The 12,996-nt window shown below is 35.3% G+C and overlaps 2 protein-coding genes across 5 annotated transcripts; both read left to right on the top strand.

Annotated features, from left to right (window-relative positions):
• The first annotated feature begins 1,435 nt into the window (after window positions 1-1,435).
• Window positions 1,436-8,386, top strand: LOC142545671 (uncharacterized). 2 transcript variants are annotated; one of them, XM_075652993.1, is made up of 15 exons: window positions 1,439-1,743; window positions 2,198-2,722; window positions 3,022-3,120; window positions 3,198-3,250; window positions 3,994-4,051; window positions 4,353-4,435; window positions 4,636-4,713; window positions 5,257-5,336; window positions 6,300-6,478; window positions 6,640-6,714; window positions 7,111-7,151; window positions 7,242-7,347; window positions 7,433-7,515; window positions 7,741-7,814; window positions 8,065-8,386. In XM_075652993.1, exons 1-15 carry the CDS (start codon window positions 1,543-1,545, stop codon window positions 8,178-8,180), a joined length of 1,851 nt encoding a protein of 616 aa, XP_075509108.1. In that variant the 5' UTR covers window positions 1,439-1,542; the 3' UTR covers window positions 8,181-8,386. The 2 variants fall into 2 exon arrangements, 1 of the variants encoding a protein (XP_075509108.1); XR_012820316.1 differs by lacking the exon at window positions 8,065-8,386 and having other exon boundaries at window positions 1,436-1,743; window positions 6,640-6,710.
• A 503-nt stretch (window positions 8,387-8,889) lies between these two features.
• On the top strand, window positions 8,890-11,437 carry LOC142545670 (uncharacterized). Of its 3 annotated transcripts, XR_012820315.1 has the most exons (4): window positions 8,890-9,146; window positions 9,272-9,416; window positions 10,898-11,025; window positions 11,115-11,437. XR_012820315.1 is itself a non-coding variant. In XM_075652991.1 (3 exons), the coding sequence occupies exons 1-2, from the start codon at window positions 8,985-8,987 to the stop codon at window positions 9,413-9,415; spliced, it is 306 nt and encodes a 101-aa protein (XP_075509106.1). In that variant the 5' UTR covers window positions 8,890-8,984; the 3' UTR covers window position 9,416; window positions 11,133-11,437. The 3 variants fall into 3 exon arrangements, 2 of the variants coding, with proteins under 2 accessions (XP_075509106.1, XP_075509107.1); XM_075652991.1 differs by lacking the exon at window positions 10,898-11,025 and having other exon boundaries at window positions 11,133-11,437; XM_075652992.1 differs by lacking the exon at window positions 10,898-11,025.
• The last annotated feature ends 1,559 nt before the right edge of the window (window positions 11,438-12,996 follow it).

Genomic DNA, 12,996 nt, shown 5'->3' with positions numbered 1-12,996 from the left:
CTACAAATTACCGAAAGAAAATTCATAGTAAAAAAAGGTTTTACTGTCTGAGAAAAGATGATGTTTTTAGAGCTATCAATCGATGACATCTTCTATCTGAATCGACTTAGTAGAACTCATTTTAGAATGCTACCAGCTAACTGTTGAAATCATGTAAAGATAGATCAACGGATCCAGTTTCTGTATGAAGGGTGCATGCTTCATTTATAAAAAATGGTACTGAGAGAACCTTAATGGATCAAGCGACACTTTCTATCAAAATCTCTATACCCCACACCGAGAAGGCAAAGGCCGTCTGGTGGTGCTGGTGGAGTGGTGCATGGCACGTCTACATGTTGCATCCATCAGCTTTAGCAGCATATCGTCTTCTGCACGGGCAGCAGCTTCCCTTATAGCTGTGGCTACAAGAACTCGAACCATCTGTATATCACCAAGAAAAATCATTTTATTTTAGTTTTGATTCTATAAAATCAAGATATCGTCTGTCTAAGCTCCTTTATATTATTGTGTTCATGCTCAAATTAATTCTCTAGACATTTCTTCTTCTGATATGTTGCTGTACAAATGTTATATTTATTATGAAATTGGACAGGGCGAAGCTGATTTCTAGTGTTTAACCTGATCTCACACCATTATTTTACCTCTCATTTTACTGATCTTGGTGTAGATATCATTTACTGATTTCCAACGTCTTAATTCACATGATTCCAGCTGCATGCTGTATATTGACTCTCTTTTCTCAAATTCAATACATTAGACTAGCTAATTTACAAAGTTGAATGTCTGTTTGAGCAGTTTTTGTGGTTCTTTGGATGCTTGTTGATTCCAAAAGTTTCTCCACAGGTATGGATCCTGGGGAGTTTGTTTCAATTATGAGACATTGTTTGGGATTAAAGGCCTGCTGGCCTGTAAGTGGCTTTTGTTTCTTGTTTGATTCTCGTTGTTTTGTGTTTCAGTTCCATTTTTACCCACACACACACACACACATATATTCTCGTAATGATTTCTCTTCTATCAAATTCCTTTTCCGTTTCTTTTTTTTTAAATTAATATATAATTAATGTGAAGTTAATTATTTATTCATGTTTTAAACACTTTGCAAGCAGGTGTGTGTGAGGGTTTGAGAGAATTACTCTGTTTAATACGCGAACAAATATAACTTTAAGGAGAAAACTGGATATATAAAGAAACGGAAACCTAATGATACTTGTTGCATATCGATATTGCAAGGATTATAGGTGAGGTATTCGGATCTTGAAAGAAACGAGATTCATAATCAAATGTTGCTTCTTCTTCTTGTTTTTATTATTATTAATTTGTTAACTATAAAGAACTTTGTTTCAGCCCCGTTTGAATTTAAATTGTGTTTATTTTTAATCAATTTTTTTATTCAAATTATATACAAATATCTATGTTGATATGTATACACATCTGTTACAAAATACGCGTGTGAAGCACATTATCAAGATAAAAGGTGGAATATACTGATTCAGAAGGGAAAATCACTCGAATTGCAAGAACAGTGTCAGCTACACGACTGCCATGATTCTTCAGCCCTGTTCCACCCAGCCCATTTCGAACTCAGTTTTAGTGCCCCGTTTGAAAAAAAGCTTCCATAGTTGCTGTAATTGCTGTTTCAAGAAAAGGGAAAAGTCTTTTGGGAATGACTTGGAGAAGTATTATTGCATTGATTCACGACACGGCAGTTTCAAGATTCGTGCTCTTGAAACTGGTTTTGGTCAAGTAACTTCATCGAGATTCTTTGATCCCGATGTTAATTTGTGTTGGGTTTATGAATATCTATGAATTATTTGGATGAAAATAGATGTCTAATGTGGACCAGCTCTTGAATTTAGTGAACGACTAATTTTGGGGATTGACTTGCATTAAATTTGATCATTTGAGTGGGTTATAGGTTTGCGCTGCTAGGTGCATATGTTGCAGAAACATATGTGTTTCATAATAAATTGTATTCATGAACATGTTTTAGAAGTTTGAATGGATAAATGAACCTCTGTTTAAAGCTTCAGCCTGATCAAGCCTGTACAATTTGGTCGCACTCCTTGATTTATATCTTTATGGTTGGTGCATATTGTTTCTCAGCGTTAAAAAAATGAAGCTCCTTTGATATTTCCTGTCCCTATTTCTTCTTCTCTGTTTTGTTTTCATTGCTTGTTCTAAAATCAAGTTTTTGCAGCTAAAGGCTGAAAAATCTTTTGGTTCAAGAGCAAAGTCGAAATATGATAATCTTATCTGGCCTTCTCCCAGTGATGAAATTCCATTCTGGAAGAGAGAGTTTCCATCTTTGGATATTAGCTCAAATGGTCATGTCAATATTTCGAAGGACCCTGATCTTATGCACATCGCTCACATAACGGCTGAAATGGCACCTATAGCAAAAGTAGGAGGTCTCGGTGATGTGGTGACGGGGCTTGCTAGGGCATGTTTAACACGTGGTCATAAAGTAGATGTTTTTTTACCTTTCTATGAGTGCATCAACAAACAGCAGATCAAAGATTTGGAATTGGTTGTAACTTATAAATCATTTCATGATGAGGATTGGATCCCTGTTAATATGTATCGCGGAGTAGTTTCAGGCGTTCCAGTGATGCTCGTTCAACCTACCAATCACTTTTTCAAGGGACAGTTTGTGTATGGAGGCTCATATAATGAGCTGGAGGCATATTTGTTCTTCAGTCGTGCTTGTCTTGAATGGATGCAGGTTTGTTGATTTACTAAATGAACTTGCTTTTCAGCATAAATGCATAATTTTAGATGAAATCTGAACGAACCTTAAGATTTGAATGAGATACACCTATAGGATATAAACAGTCCAGATCAAATATATAGTCGGGTCTATAAAGCTAGTTTGCATATTCTTTACTTTTTACCATCACCAATTACATAGTTTCTTCTTTTCGTTACTGAATATTTCGAAGGGTTTCTCGAGTTGAATTTTATTTAACCTTTTCATTTTTACAAGTTCGTTGACATTCATGATGAAATTTGTCCTTGTTCCAGGTTACCGGAACCCAGCCTGACATTATTCATGTCCATGAATGGCAAACTGGGGGTTTGCCCTTGCTATACTGGGACATGTACCATCATCTTTCTCTTAAAGTAAGAGTTTCCTTTTGTTTTTAACTTCTACTGGCAAGATAATATGAAAGGTTGGATTGACGTACATTTCCTTGTAGAAACCAAGAATTGTGTTGACTGTCCATAATATGGAGCACTATGGAGACTGCAGGTACACTTCTAAAATATTGCATTTACTTTGAAATTATTGGTTTTTCTCAGCACTTGCTTATGGTGACCAAGTATTTTTTTATTGAAATAAATTAACTTTGATTGGCTGTTCAACCGCCATGAATCAGGGTATTGGGCAAGGGTTTTGTGTGATTAGGTACTCAAAAACTTCTTCTACCATGTGAAGTTCTTGAACTACTACAGATAAGCAAAAGGATTACATGTCTTACTACCTTAGCTTCTCAGAAGATAACGGACAATGGATACATGGTTTTATGGAAATTAGTAATATGAAGGTAGCCAAGTAGTTAAGAATCTTAGCTCAAATCAACGCAAATGACTGAATGAAATTTTGGGAAATTTGAGTTGAATTTCTTAGGTTGTGTTTGGATTGAAGGATTGAGAAATCCACACCTCAAATACATTGTATCGATTTAGTTCAAAACTAGAATGAAAGGATTTGAAATCTCTTATGTTAGTTATGTACATATTTTTTCCAAATTCATATCTCAATTCAGTCATTTCAAATCCATAGATTTCAAATGCTTTGATTTGAAAGCATCCCATAAATCCAAATACATAAATCTAAACACAACCTTAGTTATTTCATTTTCCAATTCAATGGTGAATCTAAATCCTCCATTTATGTTAGAGTGGGGCTAGTTACTGTTAATCTGGTTTGATAAAACTGGAATATGCTTTCGAATTTATTTACTTAAGCTGTACATTGTGGCTCTTTTCCAGAAAAGAGCAACTCAGCAAGTGTGGTCTTGATGGATCAACATATGCTACGGAAGAGAAGGTATGTCTCCCAGTATTTTGGATGTTTATGTATTTATGGGATTTCAGCATCCTTATTCGAGCCCATAGCTGTTAGTAACGGAGCATTGAATTCAGAGAAAGATTTAATTAGTTTTTCATTCTAAGGAGTATCTTTGGCTGATTAATAAGTTATGGTATTTAATATGTGTGTGATAAATACATATTATGAAGCGCACAAAGCTTTTGAAAAATTCCCTTTTTCATGCAGTCCCTTCTCTACCCATTTCAATTCACTAGTCACTTGTGTGAAGAATATTCTCTCTTTTGTTTCCAATTGACAGGCAGTAGATGATCGAACTGTTGGGCATAATCCTGAGAGATTAAGCTTACTTAAAGGAGGCATTGTCTACAGCAATTCAGTTGTGTAAGCTGGCATCCATCTATCTATAATTATTGACCGAATTTTATTCATCACTGAATATTGAACATACGATATGATTAACGTCACTTCTACCTGCAACCTGACTCATGTGTGGGTATTTCAGTTCTTATTGAGTAAAAGTTAAATGTGTGTAATCATGTCAGCGGGAAATAAGGAGTTTAATATTTTTTCCTGAACTTCAGCACGGTTTCTCCGACATATCTCAAGGAAACACTTTGCTCTGGATGGCTTTCTGGCACATTGATAAGACACCGGGACAAGTAAAGACCACTCAAATTTCAATTTTTTGTTATTTGTTTATTTTCTTTCTGAACGTTATTTCTGTAATCTATTTCATGCCTTAAATCCATTTTTAGACCCCCTTCATGTGCAATGTACTGTCGTTTAGAAGACGGTGTGCTGGTATAAATTTGAGAAATGACTGATTTGTTAGTCATCTGGTCTGAGGCGTCTATGCAATTTTGAGGAATAGAAATTCAGAGTTTAAGTTCTTCTCATGAAATTCTATTTGTCTAGAACTGTGAATAATGGAATAGAAAAGTTAGAGTTTGATGGCCGTCTATGTCCTGTTTCACCTTTAGTTGATGCTGAAGTTTCAGAATATAAATGCTGTCTTCTGTTGTGCTAAACGTGGAGATTATTTTATTGCAATTTATGGCTCGGTCATTTGTGATGTAGACTGTAGTGCCTGTTTTTATTCTGTGTCTGTATCCATTTTGACTGAGTTATTCTACCTTTTTGCTTTAGGCTAAGAATATAAACTTTCATCACTAAGTTTAAAAACTAATAAATTATTTTGGTAGGTACTTCGGTGTCTTGAACGGGATCGATACTACAATATGGAACCCATCTACGGATGTTTTCTTGCCTGCTAAGTTTGATGGTGATTTTTCTTTTTTTGATGAAGTCAGCATTCCATTCTGTTTCATCATATGTATTGCGTGTTTGGTATGAAATTATATTATGGATGTTTTGAATCTAAAGTTTCCTGATGCTGACATGTATGACAAGATTTTGAAAGCATTTTTGTGACACTTCCATTACTAGAAATTTGTATATATTTCTTTATTATGAAACTTGGTTTTCTTGCTTTGAGTTGGTTTACGTATCTGTTTGATTTTGAAGTGCTATTGTCGCTCATTAGTCATTATGAAAGATAAGAGTTATGAAGCTCAATATCAATGACGAATAAGTTGATCTTGAAAGACCAATTAAGTGAAGTCGTGCAGAAATGCAGGGAATGAAGATCAGAGAAATGTCTTATTAATTATTTGAAGTTTTTCAAAATTGGTATGCAACAAGTTCTTAAAGTAGATTTCAATACAGGGGTCAGAATGAAAGGCTGAATTCTGAAATTAGATTGTGTTATTTAGTTGCTAAGAATTGGCCAGTCTGTGGTCAAAAAATTATCTTGTAAGAAATAAAAAAGATTTTGCCGCATAATGATGGTGAGAAGAGAACTCAAGAGGATGTTGTGGAGCTGTTTAGTGCTAGAATCGCTGACAAATGTAGAGTTATGAATGAGGCTTTAACAAAAAATATACTGACATTGATTTAGGAGCCGATCCTGTTTTACTAGAGACTTTTAGACTGGTTGAGAGTTAATTAAAAGTTAATTGCTGCAAAACGGAAGCTATGAAAAAGTCATTGATTGTTATGTTGGATCACTTGGATTATGCAACTCTCTTGTAACTATGAGTAACGATCTGCAGGGAATTGCGTAAAGTACAGATGTGTGTTACTATGAAGTTATGTGCATAATTATTGAATCTTTTTCTTTTTTTCTAATAAACAATTTTTTTTTTTGGTTTTTCTTTTGTTATTTAATTTTATTGTTTTTTGGCAGCTAGCAAGATAGAGGGAAAGAAGATATGCAAACTTTATGTTCAGAAAGGCCTTGGCTTGGCTTCGGAAGGACTTCAACAGGGACCTGATAGGATCCCCCTGGTAGTTTGCATTACCAGACTGGTTGCTCAGAAAGGTCTTCATTTGATTACTAATGCAATCAAATATGTTGAAGGACTTGTAAGTGCGTGTGTGTATATTTATTTCGATATACATCTATCTATGTAAACGTCCATATGTATTGAATATCTATAGAATTTGTTCTATTCCTAATATTATTTTTGGAAATCATGACCGTTGTAGTTTACAATCTAAGACATGTTGGTTTGGGCCAATTCCAGGGTGGACAAATGGTGGTTTTGGGAAAAGCTTCAGATGCTCGGGTTGAAAGAGAATTTGAAGGTCTTGCCAAGTTGGTAAAGCATTTTTATATATTCACAATATATACTGCTGTCTTCTTCAAAAAAACAAAACGGGCCAACCGTTTGACTTGGGATCCAAAATATTTTGTGAATACAGCATAAATTGTAAAAATACTACCATACCCGTTTTGTTCGATGTATAACAAGTGACAACATAGCTTAAGGATCCTACCAAGATTGGCAATCAAATATATTTTTGGGTTTCTTGCTGCTTACAATATTTTCTATGAAACACGCAAATGCTTGGTAAAATTTCAATGAGGTTCAATAGTTGAACGACCGTATGATGCTTTTGAAAATCATTGTGCTCACGTGCTGTCTTATGGGAAATAAACAGTGAACGATTCCCGTAAAACAAGCATAACAAACCGACTTCATTTTGTTTTGTAGTACAATCAAGGTTCCAGTATCCAGATCTTACTTATGTACAGGTAATTGTCCTTTACAATACATCTATACCTATACTATATATAGATATGCCAGTGAAGTGAAAAATTCGACTCACGTTCATTTATGTGCAGCGAGGAGTTGTCCCACATGCTCTATGCTGCTGCTGACATGGTGTTGGTTCCGTCTATATATGAGCCATGTGGACTGGCTCAGATGATAGGAATGCGTTATGGAGCGGTATGTAAATGAGTTATGACAGAGATTCTTATTTAAAGATTTTAAAATGTGAGGAATATAATGAATGCTTTAATTATCGATTCAGGTACCTGTAGTCAGAAAGACCGGTGGCCTTGCAGACACTGTGTTTGACATGGATGATAATTCACAACCTGAGTTGGCGAACGGGTCATGATCAAATTTCATTGTAGTTCGAGTATTCCTAGTTATTTTTTTGCTTGCATCAGAGGATTAAGTTATGTGATCGGCTGAGTTATCAATTAAGCAAGATGATTTTGAAAAGCTGGAGCACGTAAATTGAAATGCTGGAGCTGTGACTCCGTGTTCTTTGTGTTACTTGTAGTTTTTTGCTCATTAGACTGATTAGATTGATATTTTTATTTTTTATTGCAGCTTTGTCTTTGAAGGAATTGATGAAGGATCTTTGAACTGGGCATTAGACCGTGCATTTTCTTACTACCGACAAAGTAAGTGTGATTCTTTTTGCGTGTGAGAAAGAGTGCTGATGCATCTGCTGTTTTCTTGCTAGGCTGGATTCAAGAATTTTTCTGGCAAAGCATAATTTTGGTGCAAAACTCACCATTTTTTTCATAAAAATTAAATATAAAATTAGATTTTTTTACTCCAATCTTGCTCACCCATGCTCATTTGTCTATGCTTTTTGCACAAGGCTTGTGGTTACTTTCGAGTAATGTAAGTTAATGTGATTCGGTGCAGAAGCAGATGAATGGGGAGGCATAGTGAAGAAGGTTATGCAGTCAGATAATAGCTGGAATAATACAGCAGGAAAGTATATCGACATCTACAACTCTGTTAGAGTAAAGGAGTATTGATCTTTTCGAGCTGTGTCTGGTGCGAAATGAAGTACATAGACTTGATATTCCGTGGAAATACTTGTATAATTGCTCTGACACTTGATATTCCGTGGAAATACTTGTATAATTGCTCTGAATAAATTTGGGCAGTGTAGGTTGTATTGAAGTACCTGTGCCATTCTAATTAAATACTACATCGACGCACGCGTTGCGTGCTTGTATAATATTTTTTATAATTCATTTGATATATATTTAAATGAGGATCAAAATATAATTATAAGAAATAATGAGAGAATACACTGTAATTTTGATATATAAATTAAAAAATAAATTGAAAAATAAAAGAATAAAAAAATGACCTCAATAAGAACTGAACATATAACCTAAACCTCAAAAAACAATGACTATATCTACTGAACTACATATAACTTACATTAAAATTTTAACATTATTTTAATATATATAATTATTAAAACAGACATGACACCAAAGTTTATTATTCTAAGTGTCTCAATTTAAAAATATTATAATTATCGAATTTCAAATATGAACCTGAGTTCGAACCGATCTCATTCGAGCATTCTTCGTGTTGGCTCGATTCCCATACTACCTCACACATGGACCATCAAATAATACTAGAGCCCAAGATAGTTTCAGTCAAATGGCCCAATTTTAGAGAGCCCCACATATAGGCCCGTTAAAATGTGTGTGAAACTGTGAAACCGTAAATACAAGCACCAAGGCTACGGCTACCACTCGACGTCGTAGATAACAAAACAAAGGGTATAGCAGGGGGCGAAGAGCAAAAGAATCTCGACGATAATGAAGCCGGTGGTGGGGATGGTCGTCTCAAACAAAATGCAGAAATCGGTGGTGGTGGCGGTGGATCGGCTCTTCCACCATAAGCTCTACAACCGATACGTGAAGCGCACCTCCAAATTTATGGCACACGACGAGCAAAACCAATGCAACATCGGCGATCGTGTTAGTTTCTGACACTCTCAATCATTTGCATTTGGTCTTCTTGTGCCTGTTGTTTAGTCATTGATTGAAATGAATGAGTGTGTTGATGGAATAATAGTTATTTCCGGTTGTAAATATAATTGCAGGTGAGGTTGGATCCTTCGAGGCCCCTTAGCAAGCGGAAGAATTGGTTGGTGGCTGAAATTCTTAAGAAAGCGAAGATATATGTGCCGCCGTCGCTTAGAAAGGTAGGGAGTGGACCCGATGATTCGAGCAGCAGAGCCTCATGAGGTAATTATAGATTTCTATTGTGTCCAAAGTTTGCTCTACTTACTATGTTGATGGATTTCTTATATGATGAGTTTGTGTGAAGAAAGATAATTTATTGCTGCTATTGTTGGCTTTCAATATAATTAAGTAGAAAATGAAATTGATTACACGGTTAAGCTTTAGATGTCAAAACTGGCGATGGAGCTTGTAAATTTAACGGTCTCAGAGTGGCTAACTTTGAAATGAAAGTTGCTCAAGATTGTATCTGCATCACTCATGTAAGAACTTGAGAAAGAATAGGTAGTTTGATTTGTCATGAGATAAGTAACCGGACTGTTATGTGTCCATTTTTTTTATTAATTATCAAGGAAAGGCACCTGTGCCCTTAGAACTGTGGTTTTTATGCCATTGGCAAGTTATCATGGGAATTATCCTTTAAAATGTTGAATATGTTCTACGACCTTGCGATCGATGAGATCATTGGCCACCCTTCTCTCCATTCGCATTTGTAATTCCTGTCCCGATCTTTTGATAGTATGTAGGGTGCAGATTTGTTAATTATTATTGTATTGGGTTGCGTTGGCTCAAAATTTTATTTAGTAAACGAGAAATAATTAACCAGTTACTAGCCTGAGAATTATTGTGACGTTATGACAAGGTTCTAAAATTCACTAGGCGCTAGTCAAGCTCCAGACTAGCGCCTAGAGCTTAGCGCCGCTAGACGGATTCCACGGTATCAAGAGACTTGTAATAGTTCTTAGAATAAATTTCAGCCCAAACTTTGTTAAAATCCAATTAGACACATGGTTCATTCCTCCTGCTTCTTCTGCTTAAGGCGGATTAGAATAATACACAATGCAAAAGAAATGAAAAAAATTACGTTTAGGGTCTAGTTTGATTTTCTTATGTGTGCAGAAGTAAGTAGACAAAGAAGATGAGAGTGGTGTATTAGGGCAAGCGCAAGCCAACAAATTGTAATTTTGATTGGGTTTTCAATCGAAAAAAATTAAAAACAAAAACCTATAATTCTTTCTTATGTCATGTTCAGGTTTAATTGTTCAAAAACTAAAAGCCCAAAAAAAATTTACCTAAAAACTCTAAACGTCTAGGCCCGCCTAGGCTGGCCGCCTAACACCTTTTTAGTGCGGTCGGGCGGCGCCTAGGCACCTCCCTCCTAGAGGGCCGTCTAGTCCGAGTTTTAGAACACTGCATTATGAATGACCTTGTCAATTGTTGTGATTTGCGAGTGATGGCTGCATTCTGATATTTTGTCTTGTAAAGTGTGAAAAGTCAATCAAGTATCCTTCAAGAGATGGCTTCTTACTTTCAATTCTTAGGCTGTATTATTTCTCACATGCTTTTGAACTCTCTGTTGATGAATAGATATTTCTTTACCAAAATGTTGGAACACCATTCTCATGAACTGGTTAGACAGCTTATCATTGCTAATCATAAGCAGAATCTGTTGGTCTTTTTCATTTTTCTTTTTATTATTTTGTCAGATCTATTTACTTCAAAGAAGTTGGGGAACAAATCGCGCAATCGCTAATGCGGCATCGCTTGAACATCTGTGCGGTGTTTATATGATTCCAAGACAAGCAGTCTTACTTCTGTGTTCTTGTTAAAATTGGTTCTTTGTGCTTATTAAACTGATTCCTGTCTGTAATTTTCTCTTGAAATCTAATGGCCGTAGGTTGAATTGATACAATCTAATTACAGTGATTTTGTGTTTGCTAGGTGAAATGGACTGGAAGGTTCTGCTTAGCCCAAACAGGCCTACCACCTGTAGAACATATCTGCTACCTCCAGGAGGATAAAGATTGTATCTGTTGGTTATCCAATTACTGGTGATACTAGTTTCATTTGGTATAGGACCTTTTGTAGGCCTCTTTATTTCTTGGCAATTTCTGTCTGTGCCTCTGTATGTGGATTTATTCCATTCTGAAGGTAGAATTCCTAGAGATCAGTTTCAGAAATTTAAGGTTGTATAGCCAAGCATTTCTAATTTCTTTGTTTGAATTTATATGGGTTTCAATTGGAAATGATTGTCGCGGGGCCCGAAATATTCTCTGACTTATCTTTCACGACATCCTGGAAATGTTATAAATTGCTGATAAAAGAACAATAGCATGCTCTTGTATAATGTTTAACTTAGGGGTGTCAAAGTTGGATTCGACTCGTCAATTCGATACAGTTCGACACGAAAAAACCAGGTTTGGGTTCGAGGTTTTCGGATCAGATCGGGTTTGATTCAATATTTGACCCGAGAAAATAATCGGGTCGGGTTCTCAAAAAAATTAATTTTTTAAAAATCTATATATAATTAATAAATATTGTTTATATTTTTATATATTGTATATTTGAAAAAAATATTTATTTGTATATTTATATCATAAATTTTATATTTAATATTTATTTTGTATATTTTTAAATTTTAAACAATTGTTTATCTGATTTATAAACATATTTTATTTTTTATAATTATACTTTCAAATTTAAATTATATACGAAGTAAATTTTATTATTACGTGTTTAAATTAATTTTTTTTGAATTTTATTTAATTTTTTTAAAAAATAAAAAAATATCAAAATCAAATTGAGTCGAGTTGATCAAGTTCGGACCGTACAATTTTCAAATAATATTATAAGTTAACTTAGATCTTTCTCGATCTATGTGAATTGACACCCTTACTTCTTCCTCAACTTCTTATCCTTCATGTATCTTCTCATTTCTTCCCTCCCAGTCCACTTGCCAGATTCTGCGTACACCATACTAAACAAAGTATGATTAGCTGCATTCTCAGGTTGAACACTAACTAGTTCTTCCAAGAAGTTTACAAGCAAAAACCAATTAACTCCAGATTCTTGGGTTTGGTGTCATGGGAATTCTTTCAACAACATCACGTGCATTTTCAAGCTTACCCGCCCAAGAAGGTCAATATAACAAGCATAATGCTCCATCGTCAAGGATACATCTGCGTCTTTTAAAGCTCGATCAAAAACCATTTGGCCTCCACCTACAAGTCCAGCATTGGTACTAGTGGATAAAATGGTAAGATATATCACTTCATCAGCTTTTATTCCACTCTCTCGCATCTCATTAAAGACTTGCAGAGCTTCATCCGCATAGCCATAAAGTCCATACGCATGAATTGGAGCACTCCAAGAAACACAATCCCTAGTGGCCAATTCATCAAACACTTGAAAGAATCTTTAAGATCACCGCCCTTGGAATATGTGTTCATAAGAGCGTTTTGAATGAATAAGTTGGTACCCAAACCAAGTTTCAAAGAGCAACCATGGACTACACACCCATCTCGTGAAGATGCTAGATTAGCACATGCAGAAATTACGGCCAATACGGTAACATTATTTGGTAGAATCCCGGTCTTTCGCATTTCATTAAATAGTCTTACAGCCTCTCTAGCACTATCCTTGCTGTGAGAATAGCCTGAGATGATCCCATTCCGCATAACGATATTATCTTTTTACCCAATTGTTCAAATATAATCTTGTCAAGCTTCAATCCTTCCCCAGATTCACAATATATATGCAATAGAGTTTATGAAAAGTGAGACTCATAATCAAAACTGTGGCGCAT

The sequence above is a fragment of the Primulina tabacum genome, chromosome 5 (genome assembly GCF_025594145.1).
Source record: "Primulina tabacum isolate GXHZ01 chromosome 5, ASM2559414v2, whole genome shotgun sequence".
NCBI lineage: Eukaryota > Viridiplantae > Streptophyta > Magnoliopsida > Lamiales > Gesneriaceae > Primulina > Primulina tabacum.
Note: the sequence above shows the minus strand (reverse complement) of the source record. Positions and strands in the feature narration are given on the sequence as shown.

Bases quoted from the DNA above. Each gene is read 5' to 3' on its own strand.
- LOC142545670 (XM_075652991.1), top strand. From the start codon at position 8,985: ATGAAGCCGGTGGTGGGGATGGTCGTCTCAAACAAAATGCAGAAATCG. The intron at 9,147-9,271 runs GTTAGTTTCTGA...ATATAATTGCAG, and splicing joins AATGCAACATCGGCGATCGT to GTGAGGTTGGATCCTTCGAG.
- LOC142545671 (XM_075652993.1), top strand. From the start codon at position 1,543: ATGATTCTTCAGCCCTGTTCCACCCAGCCCATTTCGAACTCAGTTTTA. The intron at 5,337-6,299 runs GTGATTTTTCTT...GTTTTTTGGCAG, and splicing joins CTTGCCTGCTAAGTTTGATG to CTAGCAAGATAGAGGGAAAG. The intron at 6,479-6,639 runs GTAAGTGCGTGT...GGCCAATTCCAG, and splicing joins TCAAATATGTTGAAGGACTT to GGTGGACAAATGGTGGTTTT.